Genomic DNA, 18286 nt, shown 5'->3' on the forward strand with positions numbered 1-18286 from the left:
CTCCCGCCTCAGCCCCCCCACATAGGATCCTCCCGCCTCAGCCTCCCACATAGGATCCTCCCACCCCAGCTCCCCCTGCATAGGATCCTCCCACCCCAGCGCCCCCACATAGGATCCTCCCACCTCAGCCCCCCGCATAGGATCCTCCCGCCCCAGCCCCCAGCATAGGATCCTCCCACCCCAGCCCCGGTCTGCATAGGATCCTCCCGCCTCAGCCTCCTGCATAGCTGGGACCACAGGCATGAGCCACCCGGCCTGACCTGCATGTACTTTTATTTATTTATTTTTGAGACAGAGGTTTGCTCTTTTTACCCAGGCTGGAGTGTGGTGGAACAACCTCAGCTCACATGCAACCTCCACCCCCTGGGTTCAAGTTCAAGCAAATCTCCTGCTTCGGCCTCCCAAGTAGCTGGGGTTACAGGCATCTGCCACCATGCCTGTCGAATTTTTTTTTTTTTTTTTGAGACAGAGTGAGACTCCGCCAGGCTGGAGTGCAGTGGTGCGATCTCAGCTCGCTGCAAGCTCCACCTCCTGGGTTCACGCCATTCTCCTGCCTCAGCCTCCCGAGTAGCTGGGACTTCAGGAGCCTGCCACCTCGCCCAGCTAATTTTTTTTGTATTTTTAGTATAGACGGGGTTTCACTGTGTTAGCCAGTATGGTCTCGATCTCCTGACCTCGTGATCTGTCTGCCTCGGCCTCTCCAAGTGCTGGGATTACAGGCGTGAGCCACCGCGCCTGGTCTGTTTTTTGTATTTTTAGTAGGGACAGGGTTTCACCGTATTGACCAGGCTGGTTTCCAACTCCTGACCTCAGGTGATCCACCCACCTTGGCCTCCCAAAATGCTGGGATTACAGGTGTGAGCCACCATGCCTGGCCTCTGCACACACTTTTAAAAATACCAATGTTTTTCCTTACACAGGGGGAGAACTCTGTCTCGGTCGATGGGAAGTGCAGTGACTCCACGCTGCTGAGCAACTTGTTAGAAGAGATGAAGGCGACGCTGGCCAAGTGTTGAGAGCTGCCTGCAAGCCCCGCCCACCCGGGGACCGCAGCCCTGACGTGTCTCGCCTCTCCTCGGTCGTGTGTACTGTACGCAAGCCTGAGTGTTAATTTAATTAACTCCTTGTTGTCGCCCGCCGTGTAGACGTCCGAGGTCGTACGTTGCGTTGAATTATCCGGCCGTCCTTTTTTACTGTGACTCTTCCCACTCTCTTTGGCAGGAAGTCCCCTTCACGTCCCCAGACCAGCAAGGGCCCCCCCCACCTGGCCTGTGCCTGCCCTACGCTGGAGGCCGAGTCCTTGAATGTGGCTTCAGGGGCTCCTGTCCTGGGCCAGGGCCCAACGGGCACCACATGAGGGGCACTTGGTGGACAGGGCGGGGCTGACGTGGCTTCCTCTGGGGTCACCTGCTTTTGTCCCAAAGGTCCTGACAGTGGCGTCCGGGGTAGGGCAAGGAAGGGCCGCTGTTGCCAAGGTTTTCTGTCCCAGGACCCACGGTGGGAAAGCGGTTTTGCCGGGCGTTGTCCATCGTCAGTGTGCTCGTGGGCTGGTGGCTGGGCCCTGGGATCCCAGGCCACGCACCAGCCAGGCTGTGGGCAGGGAGGGGCCAGGGACGCCGAAGAGAGGATGCCGTGAGAACCATGGACCGGGCGGGATGAGGCCTCTGCCACCATTTTTCCTGGTCAGCAGAAGTGCAGCTCGACGAGCTTAGGTTTGGGGTGGGGGTGTGTGGTCGCGTCCCCTGCTTGCCACTGTGCGCACCAAGGTTTCCCCACGTCCTTCCCAGCACTGTTAGGAAGGCCCGGGCAGGGCCTGGAAGCACCCGACCCGGGCTGTTCTCCTGTGTTGAAGGAGTGTGCCCAGTGCCCTTGGGCAGGACCTGGGAGAGCCCCCACCAGGCAGGGCAAGGGGACTCCGCTCAATCCCCGTGGCCAGCGTGGGCACAGGACTGACCCTTCCTCAGAGATAATGACATTTTATCTTTTCCTTTTGATGAAAACTGTCACTTTAGCATGTAATCTATTACAGAATCCCGTGCAGTGATTCTAGGATTTGAAATTATATGATGTGTTACATAAGAATTTATTTGCTATCGACATTCCCGTATAAAGAAGAGAGACATATCACGCTGCTGTCATGATTTTGTGTCAAGATGATCCAATAAAGTTGTAAAACAGGCATTTCCACATGGGGCCTTCTGCCTGACCTGGTCATGCGGCGCTGCAGGGTTGGAGCCTCTGCGCCTCAGCTCACGGGCCCTTGGGAGGTGGCCTCCGTCCCCAGCACCATGCCGGCCTGGGGCTCGGGCAGGCACAGGCCAGGGAATCCCCCACCCCGTGGAGGCCTCGGTTCCCAGCATCTCCCCCCAGGGCTGTGCAGGGGAGCAGGTGCCCACTCTCCCTCCCGTTCCGCAGGAGCCCCTCAGGGCAGGGACAGATCCAGAATTGAGAACTGCGGAAGAGCAGCCACCCCGCCCCTGGGTGAATTTGCCTCCTTTACACCAGCCTTACACCTTGAAGATGGGGACCTCGAGCAAGGTGACGCTGGGTCAGTGAAGCCCCTGCCAACTCTAACCCAAGACGCGGCCGTGGTGGCAGGCATTTGGTGGCAGGGGGCGCAGAGCAGCACAGACGGGACCCCAGCCGCTGCCCACACCAGCGTCCTTTATAGAAAACAGTGCCTTGAAAGCACCTGCCGCAAGCCTCTTTCCTGTTAAATACGCTCGCCGGCCTCAAAGGAAGCATCTTTCACAGCCAGGACCCGGCGCCACCACTCCGGACGCTGTCCTCAGTGGCCACTACCACGTTCTCCCCCGACACGCGTGTGGCTCCATGTCCCACGGAGCCTGGGAGGCGCTCGGCCACCTTCCCACACGCCGTTCCTGACAGCGAATGTGCCCATGCGCCCCTCCTGTGACGGAAGCCTGAGGCGGCCGCGGAACAGTGCGCGGGGCCCGTGCTGGCAGCGTCAGTGTGCGCAGGGCTGTTCTCGACAGTGTCCTGCAGCCACCCCAACGCCGGAGCAAAGGGACACTCGAGGAAGTGAGGAGACCGGCAGAAGCGAGGAGACCACCGAGCTGAGGTCGCCCGAGTGAGAATGGGACTTGGAGCGGCACCAATGCACAGATGGAACACGAGTCCCTCCCTCCTGTGTCTCAGGACCGGTCAGCCAGGGTCAGGCAGTCGTGGCCCCGGCTCTGGCCATCATGCCACACCTGTTGCTGCCACAGAGATGAGACAGCCACAGTTCCTGCGTTCCTTGGCTCGGGTCTGATGTGACCACAACACCTAAACGCACTAGCACTGGCCCTGGTCTCGACCGTACTGTGGCCTCGCTTTGGGTGGAAGAACCCAGGCGCTCTGTGGGCTTGTGCGAGCCTACCTGTGTGTGCTCAGGTGGGCCACGGCCCCACATCTAGGAGTCCGGGGATACTCCCTGAGGCCCTGTGAGTTTGGCTCCAAGTCGGTCCCCCATGGCTGCGGACCTGAGGCCAGGACCTGCCCTGCTCTGTCTGGGACTTTTAGGCCTCCCCAGAAGCCCACCTCCAGCCCCCAGGGGCTTCCCCCTGCTCCGACAAGAACTCTTCTGCAAAGAGAAACATCTGGGATTTTAATCATCACGTCTCACAGCTCCGCAGACCTGCCCAGCTGCTGACGCTGTACACGGCCCACCCCCGCTCCCTCCCTCCCGCCCTCCCGGCCCTGGCCAGCTCAGGCTCTGTCTGGGGTTGGAGGGGGGGTCCTGAGGCAGAAGCAGCCCAGCTCCAGAGGGACAGGCGGGGGCTGTCCAGCTGAGTCCTGGCCCCACGTTGCGCTGGGGCAGGCCCGGCTGCTGTCAGTGCTGCTTGAGACACTCAGCAGCATCTTCCAAGGTCAGGTTGGCCAGGTGTGGGGGCTCCAGACACCTGAAGGCCGGCGATACCAGGCTGTGGGGAGATGAGGCTGCCTCAGCTCTCCATGTCCCCCACCCCCTGCCTCCCTCCCTGGGGGTCTTTGCTGGGGGGCCCCAGGCCTCTCCTCCCTGCTGGGATGTGTGGTCCTATGTGTGGCCACATCCACGACACCCGCGTGCCTGGGATTTCAGAAGGGTGTGGGGGCCGCGGCACGCAGTGCTTAGGAGCACCCCTTCTCCCGAGGCCTCCCTTCTCTAGGTCACTCACAAGGCTGGGGTGGCTCTGTGTGTCCCAGGCCAGGAGAAGGAGGAGGAGCGTAGTTTGTTCATGAAACCACCACATGGGTGTGGTTGCAGAGGTGACATCCAGCAGGTGTCCCAGGTATAGGGAGAGCCCCACCTGCGGTGCCCCCACTGACCTAGAGGACCCCCAGTCCCCCCCCTTCCTTTACTCCCTTCCCCTGAAGGCCAGGTCAAGGCAGCCTTACCTCATGCTCACGTCCTGTCTGAAAGGCAATATGGGGCAGTCAGCTCCTCCATGGGGCACCCCTAACCATCACAGGGAACCCTCCCAGGCTCTGACCACAGACCTGGGGCAGGGGTGGAACCAGACCCTATGGGGACCCTTTAAGCAGGATGCCCCCCTCCAGCTAAGGGTCAGAGACCTTTGAGGGTGAAAGGGACTGCGGCCACCTCCTGCGCAGAGCTGGGTTGGACATGGGAGCTGAGGGAGCCAGCCTGTGCCCCACACATACTCACCCACGAGGTGCTCACACACGCGCACTGCCTGTGTCAGTTTGAGGAGGGGACTTACTTGTGCCAGTTATTTCTACAAGGACAGTGGGTTTGGACTCAGGAGGCCGAGTGGCCACGGCCAGTGTTCCCTCCCAGGCCCAGCTGAGCTTGCTGCTGCCCCAAGACCCCACTCACATGTAGTTCAGCAGGCCCTGGACCGCTGACTCCCACTGCTCCGAGGACCTATGGGACGTGGGCTTGGAAGTGGTGTGCCCCTGAACCCCCGGACCCACCCTACCCCGATGACGAGGGCCAGGTGGAAGGTGGGGAACCCCCTCCAAGGAGAGCCTGGGACCCCAGGGACAGCAGGGCCCTGGCACGGGTGGGTGTGATGCCTGAGCCCTACTCGCAGTTATAGCCAAAGCAGGCGACGTGCGAGTCTGTGCAGTTGTTGCAGGAGATGGTCTCGTACTGGAAGATGCCTGAAACACACGACAGCTGCCAGGGCTCCCCTCGGCCTCCAGGGCCCCGAGCTGCCGCCAGCGCGCTCCTCAGCCTGGACAGAGCCTCGCTTACCACAGTGGCGCTGACAGTCAAGGCGACCTGTGGGAAGGCAGGACAGCGCCGTCTTACCAGGCCCAGCCTTGTCCCCAGTCCTGCCTCCTCCCAATCCGTCAAAGCCTCGGGGCCTGTCCCTCGACACTGGGGCCCAGGCTCGCGTGGTTTTCATGTATGTGTGTCCATGGCCCGGAGGGAAGGGGTCCCCAAGGTGACCCCCAGCGTGGGATGGAGCAAACTTCAGGGGAGGGTGTGGCAATGCTCCCAGCGCCTCTGGGGGCTACGTAGGGGAGGTCCCGCGGGGTGATGGCATTGGTCCTTCAGGGGCTGGGCTGGGTCCCTCCCTGGGGAGCTGCCCTCCTCCCCAGCTGCCCGGTGCCAGGTGCCCTGTTCACATCGCTCCAGCCTCAGCCAAGCCCCGTGGGTCTCCGAGGCTCTGGGCAACACCTCCCTGCCCTGAAGCCTTATTTGCTCACTTTCAATGATGGCGTTCTGGATGAGGTGCACCTGCTCCCGGAAGATGTTGCGCAGCTCGTTGGGGAAATACCCTGAGGAGTCCAGGCAGGAGAAGGTCAGGCTCAGGCGGTGAGCGGGGTGTCCTGGGGTGGGCGAGCCCCGCCTCGGTTTCGCGCCCCTTACCCGGGAAGTACATCTTCCCCTGGTACAGCTGATCCATTCTCTGGTACACTGCTGTCGCCACTTGGTCCAGCTTCTCCCGGGCTGCGGGCAGGAGAAGCAGCCAGGTGACCGGCCTGCCCGGGGGTCTCGCTGGGGGGTAGTCGGGACTGGGCTGGGCTCCGGCACTCACTGATCTCGGCGGGGATGGCCAGGTGCAGCTCCTTCATCGTGTCGTCGCTCCAGTCGGTGAGCAGCGCCCCTGACACGGGGATGTCGCCCACCCACCAGGACTTGAGGTTCACATGGTGGCGGTAGAAGGAGAACTTCTCGGAGAACTTGCTGTGGCAGTGCAGACAGCCGTGGGCCAGCGCCGCCGTCACGCCCACCAGGCACAGCAGCAGGGCCATGCCCGTCCCGGCCCGCCGCCGGCCAACCAACGGCGCTGCTCGCGCCACACCTCTCAGCCGCGCACCAACCAACGGCCCCCACTCGGGCACTAGGCCGCGCCTCCTCCCCCGCCCGCCCCACCGGCGCAGGCCCCGCCCCCTCCCGGGCCCAGCCCCGCCTCCGTCCTCAGCGGACTACTGACGGCGCCGGTTCCGCCTCCAGGCCCCGCCCACGACCCGCCCCTCAGGAGACTCCACCACTAGGTGGGCCCCGCCCCCAGGCCGCGCCCTACGCATGCGCCAATGGCTCGTGCCGGCTCCTCGGCCGGCTCCCGCTGAGGCCCCGCCCCGTGTCCCGGCGACGGTACAGGCTCCGCCCACAGGCCGCAGCCCCGGTTGCTAGGCAACGGAGACCTCCGCCCTGCCCGGCCTGGCTCGGCCTGGCCCTGTCAGGGCGTCCCAGGGCTGCTGCCTGGAACTTGGCTCCGTGCGCCTTCGCCGCCCGGGCCCCTTATAGCCCGCCAGGCCGAGGACGGGAGACCCCTACAGGCCGCTTTTGCGCGGAGCCCCGGGCCCTTTAAGGAAAGTAGGTCCGGTCCGTGGGTGCGGTCGGGCTTGCGTGTGAGGCGTCCTCCGCGACTGTGTCCTTCCGCGGCGGCTGCGAGGCGGGGCGGCGGCAGAGGCGGCCAGGTGGGTGCCGGGAGGGGCGAAGGCAGGCGGCAGAGGCGGCCAAGTAGGTGCTCAGGAGGCGCGAAGGCGGGCGGCAGAGGCGACCAGGTGGGTGCCCGGGAGGGGCGAACTTAGGCGGCAAAGAGACGGAGCCCTGAGGAAGGGCGAACCCTGGCGGCGGGGAAGCTGGATCCCTCAGGAGAGGCGAACTTAGGCGGCGGGGAGGCCGAGCCTTCAGGAAGGGCGAGGCCGGGCGCGGTGGCTCACGCCTGTAGTCCCAGCACTTTGGGAGGCGGAGGCGGGCGGATCACCTGAGATCAGGAGTTCGAGACCAGTCTCGCCAACACGGTGAACCCCGTCTCTACCAAAAATACAAATTAGCGGGGCGAGGTGGCGGGCGCCGGTAATCCCAGCTGCTTGGGAGGCTGAGACAGGAGGATCACTTGAACCCGGGAGGCAGAGGTTGCGGTGAGCCGAGATCGCACCACTGCACTCCAGCCTGGGCAACAAGAGAGGGGGGGGAAAAAAAAAGGAAGAGCGAACTCAGGCGGCGGGGAAGCCGGATCCTTCAGGAGGGGTGAACTTAGGCGGCGAGGAGGCCGAGCCTTCAGGAAGGGGGAACTCTGGCGACGGGAAAGCGGAATCCCTCAGGAAAGGCGAACCCAGGCAGGGAGGCCGATTCCCCAGGAGGGGCGAACGCGGGCAGCAGGGAGACCGATTCCCCCGGAGGGGGATACAGGGTGCGGGGTCGAGCTGCGGGGGCGAGCTCCTGGCCCTGCCCACTGTCCTGCCGCAGGCCCCCGCACCTCCCGGTGTGTGTGAAAATGCTGCAGGGCTTCAGGACCCCTAAGCCCAAGCGGCAGTCGGGCCCTTTCGAATAGGCCCTTCTTGCTCGGGGTCCCCAAAGTCGCTGGCAGGGTCCCCCCACCCCGGAAAGAGGCGCCCACCAAGGACAAGCTGCGCCTCCCTGCAGCGAGGAGGGGCTAGAAAGTGGAAGCGAGGGTGCATTTTATTAGGAGTCACTGAGAGGGGTGGGGAGATTGGAAAATCCAATCACAGAGCAGAAAATCAGTGCTCCAAGCCCCAGCTCATCCTGGGGGTAAGATTTCCAGTCTTTGTACACACTGCTTTTTTGTTTGTTTTTGAGACGAAGTCTGGAGTCTCACTCTGTCGCCCAGGCTGGAGAGCAGTGGCTGGATCTCTGCTCACTGCAAACTCTTCCCCCCCGGTGCAAGTGAGCCTCCTGCCTCAGCCTCCCGAGTAGCTGGGATTACAGGCATCTGCCACCACACCCAGTTAATTTTTGTATTTTTAGTAGAGACGGTTTCGCCATGTTGGCCAGGCTGGTCTTGAACTCCTGACCTCAGCTGATCCGCCCACCTCAGCCTCCCAAAGTGTTGGGATTACAGGCGTGAGCCACCGCGCCCGGCCCACACTGGTTTTTTACACTTGCTTTTTTCTTCGTTTTCTCCTTAACAGTTTATACGGGTTTAATTGACATGCAGTAAACTTCCCATATTCAAAGCAGATGGTTGGATAAATGTTGAGATGTGTGTTTTGCATGTTTCACGTCCCATCTGTGCTTTCTGCTTTGGGAGTCGCCTCCTGCACAGGCAGGAGGGAGTGCCCTGGCCGGCCTCTAAGCCGTGGTCATGACCGCCTTCCTTCTTGTGCATCATGCAGTCACAGGGGCTTCCCTTTCACGGAAGAGGCGTTGGGACACAGAGCTGGGGGTGCTGCTGAGGGCTGGAGCCATTAGAGCCCACAGTGATGCCTTGATGAGCGAGTCATTCATTTCCCTGCATGTGTGCGATAATATGGGTTTTGACCCGTGAGACAAAACCCACCTTCCTTTTCTGTTCTCCTGGATTCACTTCTTTCCCAGGCCTGGTTTTGCTTTTGTGTAGGGAAAGCTGGATGTTTGTTTGGTTGGTTGTTTGGTTTGCTGGTTGTTTCAGAAGTGCAAGAGGGTGGCCAGGCGCGGTGGTTCATGCGGGCGATCCCAGCACTTTGGGAGGCCAAGGCAGGCAGATCACCTGAGGTCAGGAGGTCAAGACCAGCCTGGCCAACATGGCGAAACTGCGTCTCTACTAAAAATACAAAAATTAGCTGGGCATGGCCAGGCACGGTGGCTCATGCCTGTGAACCAGCACTTTGGGATCCCAGCACTTTGAGAGGCCGAGGTGGGCGGATCACGAGGTCAGGAGATCAAGACCATCCTGGCTAACACAGTGAAACTCCATCTCTACTGAAAATACAAAAAAATTAGCCAGGCGTGGTGGCGGGCGCCTGTGGTTCCAGCTACTAGGGAGGCTGAAGCAGGAGAATGGTGTGAACCTGGGAGGCGGAGCTTGTAGTGAGCCGAGATGGCGCCACTGCACTCCAGCCTGGTCGACAGAGCCAGACTCCGTCTCAAAAAAAAAAAACGTACAGAGGGAAAGGAAGGAGGGCTGGATGAGCCCCCGGGCTGTCAGAGTTGCAGAGTTGCAGCCCTGAGAACTTCCAGAAGCTAGGTTCTTAACCGCAGTTGTCAGGGACCTGCTTATTAGAACTCACTGAGAAGATCTACCGATTACAGAGTGAGGACTAAGAAAGTGAACTCCCAGCATGCCACGTCCCTGTCCTCCGGACCCCCGGATGTCTTTCCCTTTCCCCAGGAATGACTCAGGCACCCACCTCAGGCAACACCCGCTCCACTGCACCCTTCCCAGCGCCCTCTCTTTCAACAGGTTGACTTTTCTTTTTTTTTTTTTTGGCGCGGAGTCTTGCTCTGTGCCCCAGGCTGGAGTGCAGTGGCGCGATCTCGGCTCACTGCAAGCTCCGCTCCCCGGGGTTCACGCCATTCTCCTGCCTCAGCCTCCCGAGTAGCTGGGACTACAGGCGCCGCCACCTCGCCCGGCTAATTTTCTTGTATTTTTAGTAGAGACGGGGTTTCACCGTGTTAGCCAGGATGGTCTCGATCTCCTGACCTCATGATCCGCCCGTCTCGGCCTCCCAAAGTGCTGGGATTACAGGCTTGAGCCACCACGCCTGGCCTGACTTTTCTTTTAACTCTGGAGCCGAGCTGACCACCTGTGGCCATGGAGGCCTTGCAGTGTGGCTGGTCCGAACTGGGATGTGCTGACCAGCTGCGGGTGGCTCATCCCTGCAATCCCAGCACTGTGGAAGGCGGAGGAGAGCAGATCACCTGAGGTCACGTATTCAAGACCAGCCTGGCCAACATGGCAAAACCCCATCTCTACTAAAAATACAAAAATTATCCGGGCATGCTGGCGCGTGCCTGTAGTCCCAGCTACTCAGGAGGCTGAGGCCGGAGAATTGCTTGAACCCGGGAGGCGGAGCTTGCAGTGAGCCAAGATCATGCCACTGCACCCCAGCCTGGGCAACAGAGTGAGGCAACATCTTGAAAAAAAAAAGAAAATTCCCTTCCGAGGAGGTATTCTCCCACCTTAGGGACCTGATAGTGGAGGTTTCAGAAAAATTCCCCACACAGCTGACTCAGAGCTTGGGGTTTTGAGGTGGGGAGTTTTAGACCTTCCCCAGCCGACGAGCTCTGTGTCTGTTTTCCTGGCATTTAGAAGGTCAAATGGCTTAAGCAGAAAAGGCAAATCCGACTTCAGAAACGGGGTTCTGGGAGGAGACCTTCACTTCTGCCTGTCGGAGTCCCAGCGAAGCCTCTGGAACACACAGTGGGTGGCTGTGGTCCAGCGTGTGCCTGGCTGCACACAAAAAAAGGCTGAACTTGGGTTTTCTTTCGGACGTTGACACGATACCTTCTGGGGACCGCGCCTGGCCTCTTCCTTTTTCCTTTTTTTTTTTTGAAATGGAGTCTCTTGCCCAGGCTGGAGTGCAGTGGCACAACCTCGGCTCACTGCACCCTCCGCCTCCCGAGCTCAAGAGATTCTCGTGCCTCAGCCTCCTGAGCAGCTGGGATTACAGGCGTGCACCACCACACCCGACTTAATTTTTTAGTGTTTTATTAGAGACTGGATTTCACCACGTTGCTCAGCTCAGGCACTCTGCCTGCCTCGGCCTCCCAAAGTGCTAGGATTACAGGCGTGAGCCACAGCGCCCCGCCCCCTTTTCCTTTTGAGTATATCAAAATGACTGTTTTTTTGCTTATATACCCAGACTGGGAAAAGTCTGTCAGTGTACCACAAAAGATTTACAGAGGGTCGGGCGCTGTGTCTCATGCCTGTGATCCCAGCACTCTGGGAGGCCAAGGCAGAAGGATAGCTTGAACCCAGAAGTTTGAGACCAGCCTGGGCAACATAGTAAGACCACATCTCTACCAGAAATACAAAAATTAGCTGCGCATGATGGCATGCACCTGTGGTCCCAGCTACTTGAAAGGCTGAGGTGGGAGGAGCGTTTGAGCCCAGGAGGTTGAGGCTGCAGTGAGCCATGATCGCACCACTGCACTCCAGCCCGGGTGACAGAGTGAGACCTTGTCTCAGACAGCAGAAAAAAAAGAAACAACCTTCCTTCCAGACACAGTAGTTCCTTATTTTTTTTCATGGTTGTACCAATTTATGATTCTTTCCTTTTTTTTTTTTTTTTTTTTCTGTCGCCAGGCAAGCTCCGCCTCCCAGGTTCACACCATTCTCCTGCCTCAGCCTCCCGAGTAGCTGGGACTACAGGCGCCCACCACCACGCCCGGCTAATTTTTTGGGGATTTTTAGTAGAGATGGGGTTTCACCGTGTTAGCCAGGATGGTCTTGATCTCCTGACCTCGTGATCCGCCCGCCTCGGCCTCCCAAAGTGCTGGGATTACAGACATGAGCCACCGCGCCTGGACTTTTATACCTTCTTTAACAAAAAAAGGTCTTAGAGGCTGGGTGCAGTAGCTCCCGCCTGAAATCCCAGCATTTTGGGAGGCCAAGGTGGGCGGATCACTTGAGGTCAGGAGTTTGAGACCAGCCTGGCCAACATGGTGAAACCCCGTCTCCTACCAAAAATAACAAAAATCAGCCGGGCATGGTGGCGCACACCTGTAATCCCAGCTACTCGGGAGGCTGTGGCAGGAGAATTGCTTGAGCCCGGGAGGCAGAGCTTGCAGTGGGCCGAGATGGCGCCACTGCACTCCAGCCTGGACAACAGAGAGAGACTCCATCTCCAAAAAAAAAAAAGATCTGGCTATCCATACTGTTTTGCAACTTACTTTTTGCACTTATTGGATACTGGGTGTCCTTCCGCATCAGGGCGTGTGTCTCATTCTTCTTAAAACTGTGTGGCTGGGCTGTCCTGGATTACGCGAGGAGAAGTCTCCTCTGGATTGACAGGCTTTGGCTCAAGTTAAAGGCTTTTCTCTCTAGCCAGATGGGCTTGGGAATGAGTCTGCAGGAAGTGTGTGTTCCCTGATCCGGCCTGCAGCCGGTGCTGGAATCCTTTTTTTTTTTTTTTTTTTGATGCGGAGTCTCGCTCTGTCGCCCAGGCTGAAAGTGCAGGGAGTGCAGTGGCTCGATCTCGGCTCATTGAAAGCTCCGCCTCCCGAGTTCACACCGTTCTCCTGCCTCAGCCTCCCGAGTAGCTGGGACTATAGGTACCCGCCACCATGCCCGGCTAATTTTTTGTATTTTTAGTAGAGACAGGGTTTCACCGTGTTAGCCAGGCTGGTCTCGATCTCCTGACCTCTGGTGATCCACCCACCTCAGCCTCCCAAAGTGCTGGGATGACAGGCCTGTGCCACCGCGCCTGGCCTAGAGTCTTGGTTGTAGGGTTACTTACTACAGGAGTCAATTTCACATAGGTTTCTCTCCCTTTTCTTCCCCACAAGTCCTGGGTTTTTTCTCTTAGGTCTTTTGGTTTTAATGCAGAGCTTATATTTAGCTTATTCGTTTTAAAAGTGTGTTAAAATAATGCACATATTTTTATCATTGCTATGTTTAATGTCACATTTCATTGACCATAGGTCCCACAGGAAAGGAGGAAGTTGTTACTGACTTCCTGTGTGGGGCTGGGGCCAGGGTCTCCCCCTGGGTACTGAGTCATTCTCTGGGGGGGAGTGTCCTGGGCACTGCAGGGTGCTGAGCAGCGTCCCTGGCCTCCACCCACTCCATGCCAGGAACTCCCCCAAAACCTGACAATCACAGATGTCCCCAGACATCACCCAGCCTTGAGGGGCAGAATCCTCACTGTTTTCAGGCCTGTGGGGGCAGGGGGCAGGGTGGTCTGGCCCTGACTCTGCCCCCAACACCCTCTGGGCCATGAGGCAAATGGGAGAAAAAAGGAAATGGTCGGGGGTGTGAACCACTCAAAGCATGGACAATTCCCGCAGGGGACAAAGGGATGGGCTGAGCTGGGACACCTGGGCAGCGAGTCGCACCCTACGTGCCCTGGAGAATCAAGACAGCCTGAGTCACCAGGCCAGCTCTTCTGGGCTGCAGATGCTGGTTTCAGAAGCGCTCAGCAGCTGAGGATCTCTAAGGATGCGGACTTGGCTGGGCTAAGATGAGTCAGGTGTCGGGGGCCCCAGAATCCCCTCAGAGTCCCCTCAGTGGAGTCCCTTGTAGATTACATCAGAGGGGAAGCTGCCAATCTAACTGAGGTCTTGCCCCAGGGCAGTTTTGCCCCCAGGGAACTTGGAAATGGTGGGGGGGTGCGTTTGTGTTTGTCACAACTAGAGGAGGGGGTGCCCCCGGCATGGTGTGGATGGAGGCCGGGAACATTGCTCAGCACCTGCAGTGCCCAGGACAAACTCACCCCAGAGAAGGATCCAGCCCTGAATGCCAAGTGGGGGACTGCATTAGTTATGTGGAAAAAGAAAATCAAGTCTGCTCCCTCCTCACACCAGACACCAGAATAAACTCCCAATATAGCAGACAGTATAAACCAGGGGACCCCAGCTCCTGGGATTCTCCTCTCCCCATCATCATTCAGGGTGTGGATTTCAATGTGTGTAGCCTCCTGGGACCTCAGCAGAGCAGAGGATCATGGGCCGCAGAGTCTCTTGGGGGTCCGTGGAATCCCCTAACCCAAGGGGTGTCAATGGAGGGTGATTCTGCCCCCAGGGGACACTGGGCCAAGCCTGGGACATTTGTGTTTTTCTCATGACTGGGGGTGCTCCTGGCATGGAGTGGGTGGAGGCCAGGGACGCTGCTCAGCACCCTGTAGTGCCCAGGATGGCCCCTCCCCAGAGAGTGACCCACGCTGACGTCCACAGTGCAGAGACACTGCCCTAGTGGCAGACACACCAGATTCAGAATTGAAGGATATGAGTTCAAGCCCAGACTCGTACCTTTCACCTCGCACCCTCAGGCGAGGCAGCTGGCCTCAGCTTCTGGACGTGCAGCATGGGTGAGCCCCTCCCGCCAGCCAGGGAATGATGAGTTTCACAAGAGCAGGTCCTCCAGGGCCCCAGCAGATGCCAGGCCTGTTACTAATAGCAGCAAAGGTCCATGATCACTTAGCAGGAATGAGAGCGTCCACTTTCTACCCGCCCTGCCAGCCTCACAGGGCTGCGGCATGAACCCCCGTAGGGTTAGTTTATGAGTGCGTAGGGAAGTGCTCCCCGGAAAGCAGGAGAAACACGGGTGGGCAGATACATGTTTGCACCTCTGACAACCCAGTCACTGTGTACTAACTAGTAATGCGGTTGGCAATTTGTAAAAAGTACTCATTAAAGAGGGAGACAAGGGCGGGGTGCGGTGGCTCAAGCCTGTAATCCCAGCATTTTGGGAGGCTGAGATGGGTGGATCCAGCCACTGCACTCCAGCCTGGGCGACAGAGTGAGACTCCGTCTCAAAAAAAACAAATTAAAAAAAAATAAAGAGGGAGACAGCCAGGCTCAGTGGCTCACATCTATAATCCCAGCACTTTGGGAGGCCAAGGTGGAAGGACCACTTGAGGTCAGGAGTTTAAGACCAGCCTGCACAACATAGTAAGACCCCCGTCTCTACAAAAAATACAGAAATTGCCAGGCGCGGTGGCTCACGCCTGTAATCCCAGCACTTTGGGAGGCCGAGGTGGGCGGATCACGAAGTCAGGAGTTCAAGAGCAGCCTGGCCAACACGGTGAAACCCCGTCTCTACTAAAAATACAAAAAAAAATTAGCTGGGTGTGGTGGTGGGCGCCTGTAGTCCCAGCTTACTCAGGAGGCTGAGGCAGAAGAATCCTTGAACCCGGGAGGCAGAGGTTGCAGTGAGCCAAGATCGTGCCACTGCACTCCAGCCTGGGCAACAGAGCGAGACTCCATCTCAAAAAAGAAAAAAGAAAAAAAAAATACAAAAATTAGCCAGGCGCACACCCAGTAGTCCCAGCTACTCAGGAGACTGAGGTGGGAGGATTGCTTGAGCCCCGGAGGTTGAGGCTAGAGTGGGCTATGATTGTGCCACTGCACTCCAGCCTCGGTGACAGAGCAAGACTTTGTCTCAAAAAATAAATAAATAAAGCAAACAAGAACAGTCAGGTCCCTGGCTCTGCCACTCGCAGGACAAGCTTTTTCCCCCTCGGCACTGTGGACATTCAAGGCGGATTGTCCTCTGGGGTGGGGTGTCCTGGGCACTGCAGGGCACTGGGCAGCATCCCTGGCCACCACCCACTCTGTGCCAGGAGCATCCCCCAGTTATGACAACCACAAATGCCCCCAGACATCACCCAGTATCCCCCGGGGTGCAGAATCGCCCCCCAGCTGAGACCCCCACTGCAGCTGGGTGTGGCTGAGAGCTCTTCACAGTGGCCACGAGGAGGGAGACTGGGGTGGGCCCCTGGCTCCTACTGGGCGGGCTCAGAGCATGGCTCCTGCCTCCCCATTCAGACTGAAGCCATCCAGGAGACCAAGAAGGCGGTGCCAAGTCGGTGGTGCCCAGTCAAGCCCAGACCCTGTGGCCCCGGCAGTAAAAGTTCCGTGAAAGGAGTGTGGCCCTGGGTTTGGACGGGAGCTTGGGGCGTTCCTCCATGTGGCTTCCTCTTTCTGACACTTGGGCTCTTGTTTCTTGAAACCTTGGGCTGGGTCCTCTGAAGCAGGCACCACAGGTGTCCGTGATGTCTCATCACTGTAACTGTCCCCTAGGTGACATGATCTTAGCTTTGTTTTGAGACAGGGTCTCACTGTGTCCCCCAGGCTGCAGTGCAGTGGCACAATCATGGCTCACTGCAGCCTCGACCTCCTGGGCTCAGGCGATCCTCCCACCTCAGCCTCCCAAGTAGCTGGGACTATACAGGCACATCCACCATGCCTGGCTAATTTCTAAGTATTTTTTGCAGAGACGGGGTCTCATTCTGTTGCCCAGGCTGGTCTTGAGCTCCTGGCCTCAAGCAGTCCTCCTGCCTTGGCCTCCCAAAGTGCTGCGATTGCAGGCGTGAGCCATTGCACCCGGACAGGATTTCTTTTAGGGCTGATGAAAGTGTCCTGGAATTAGATAAAGGTAGTGGTTGCGCAACTCCAAACATGCCAGGAGTCACGTAACTGTACTCCTGAACTGTAACCGAAAAGGTTAAAATGTGTGGTATGTGAGTCAAATGTCAATCTAAAAACAGAAGAAAAGATGATCAGGAGAATTAGGACAGTATGCTAACACCTTGATAACACCTGGCGCGGAGTGGCCTGGACAGGCCTTACTTCCTGCCTGCCTGCTTTCCCACAAGAGAAGTCAGAGATGCAGTAGGTACAGTGGCTCACACCTGTAATCCCTGCATTTTGGGAGGCTGAGGTGGGAGGATCGCTTGACTCCAGAAGCTCAAGACCAGCCCCCTGGGCAAAACAGCAAGACCCCATCTCTACAAAAATACAAAAATTATTCAGGTGTGGTGTTGTGTGCCTGTGGTTCCACCTACTCCAGAGGCTGAGGTGGGAGGATCACTTGAGCCTGGGAGGTCAAGGCTGCAGTGAGCTACAGTTGTGCTACTGCACCCCAGCCTGGGCAACAGAGCAAGACCCTGTCTCTAAAACACAAAAATGTAAACCAGACAGAAACACAAAACACTGACAGGATGCACACCTGGGTGATGAGGGAAGACACGGCCACCCTCCAGCAGGAGTGAGGGTGGCCTTCCAGCACCAGGAGCAGTTGCAGCGTTTAAAAGTAAACACTCAGGCCGGGCACACTGGCTTACGCCTATAATCCCAGCACTTTGAGAGGCTGAGGCTAGAGGATCACTGGAGGTCAGGAGTTCGAGACCAGCGTGCTCAACATGGTAAAACCCCATCTCTACTAAAAATACAAAAATTAGCTGGAAATCGTTTGAACCGTGGAGGTGGAGGTTGCAGTAAGCCAAGATCGTGCCACTGCACTCCAGCCTGGGCTACAGAGCAAGACTCCATCTCAAAAATAAAAGTGGTTGCCGGGCGCGGTGGCTCAAGCCTGTAATCCCAGCACTTTGGGAGGCCGAGACGGGCGGATCACGAGGTCAGGAGATCGAGACCATCCTGGCTAACACAGTGAAACCCCGTCTCTACTAAAAATACAAAAAAAAAACTTAGCCGGGCGAGGTGGCAGGCGCCTGTAGTCCCAGCTACTCGGGAGGCTGAGGCAGGAGAATGGCGTGAACACGGGAGGCAGAGCTTGCAGTGAGCTGAGATCCGGCCACTGCACTCCAGTCTGGGTGACAGAGCGAGACTCCGTCTCAAAAAAAAAAATAAAATAAATAAAATAAATAAATAAATAAAAGTGGCTGAGTGCGGTGGTTCACGTGTGTAATCCCAGCACTTCGGGAGGCCGAGGCGGGTGGATCACCTGAGGTCAGGAGTTCGAGACCAGCCTGGCCAACATGGTGAAACCGAGTTTCTACTAAAAATACAAAAATTAGCCAGGTGTGGTGGCGCGCGCCTGTTATCCCAGCTACTCGGGAGGCTGACGCAGGATAATCGCTTGAACCTGGGAGGTGGAGCTTGCGGTGAGCCGAGACTGCGCCGCTGCACTCCAGCCTGGGCAACAAGAGTGACACTTCACCTCAAAAAAATAAAAATAAAAATAAAAAAGTAAATAAAAATAAACACTCAGAGCCCGGGTGTGTTGGCTCACGCCTGTAATCTCAACACTTCGGAAGTCCAAGGCGGGTGGATCACTTGAGGTCAGGAGTTCAAGTCCAGCCTGGTGGCCGGGCACAGTGGCTCACGCCTATAATCCCAGCACTTTGGGAGGCTGAGGTGGGTGGATCACAAGGTCAGGAGATCGAGACCATCCTGGCTAACTCGGTGAAACCCCGTCTCTACTAAAAATACAAAAAATTAGCCGGGCATGGGGGCGGGCGCCTGTAGTCCCAGCTACTAGGTAGGCTGAGGCAGGAGAATGGCGTGAACCCGGGAGGCGGAGCTTGCAGTGAGCTGAGATCGCACCACTGCACTCCAGCCTGGGCGACAGAGCGAGACTCCGTCTCAAAAAAGTAACAGTAAAAATAAAAAATAAGTACTCAAATTTTGGAAGGTGACTCTGGGACGCTGCTTTTTTTTTTTTTTTGAGACAGAGTCTCGCTCTGTCGCCCAGGCTGG

General features: G+C 57.9%; 3 protein-coding genes across 5 annotated transcripts in view; 2 read left to right on the forward strand and 1 right to left on the reverse strand.

Annotated features, from left to right (window-relative positions):
• AP3D1 (adaptor related protein complex 3 subunit delta 1) overlaps positions 1-2181 on the forward strand; it is a 56275-nt gene extending 54094 nt beyond the window's left edge. Inside the window, exon 32 of the mRNA XM_050770053.1 lies at positions 921-2181. Coding sequence (XP_050626010.1) covers positions 921-1016 — 96 coding nt within the window. The 3' untranslated portion in view covers positions 1017-2181. The remainder of the gene's footprint in view (positions 1-920) is intronic.
• Positions 2182-3593: 1412 nt separating this feature from the next.
• On the reverse strand, positions 3594-6404 carry IZUMO4 (IZUMO family member 4). 2 transcript variants are annotated; one of them, XM_050770759.1, is made up of 10 exons: positions 5994-6404; positions 5825-5905; positions 5662-5733; positions 5204-5230; positions 5034-5109; positions 4823-4870; positions 4707-4721; positions 4381-4398; positions 4161-4175; positions 3594-3926 (listed from the first exon to the last, which is right to left on the reverse strand). In XM_050770759.1, the coding sequence occupies exons 1-10, from the start codon at positions 6208-6210 to the stop codon at positions 3836-3838; spliced, it is 660 nt and encodes a 219-aa protein (XP_050626716.1). In that variant the 5' UTR covers positions 6211-6404; the 3' UTR covers positions 3594-3835. The 2 variants fall into 2 exon arrangements, with proteins under 2 accessions (XP_050626716.1, XP_050626717.1); XM_050770760.1 differs by lacking the exon at positions 4161-4175.
• A 437-nt stretch (positions 6405-6841) lies between these two features.
• Positions 6842-18286, forward strand: part of MOB3A (MOB kinase activator 3A) — a 28339-nt gene continuing 16894 nt past the window's right edge. The window contains exon 1 of one of the 2 annotated variants that reach the window (XM_050770766.1): positions 6842-6879. The gene's annotated coding sequence lies outside the window, so the exon portion shown is untranslated. Of the gene's footprint in view, positions 6967-18286 lie in introns of both variants that reach the window. The other variant, XM_050770764.1, reaches the window with a different exon arrangement.

Source organism: Macaca thibetana, chromosome 19 (assembly GCF_024542745.1).
Source record: "Macaca thibetana thibetana isolate TM-01 chromosome 19, ASM2454274v1, whole genome shotgun sequence".
NCBI classification, from domain to species: domain Eukaryota; kingdom Metazoa; phylum Chordata; class Mammalia; order Primates; family Cercopithecidae; genus Macaca; species Macaca thibetana.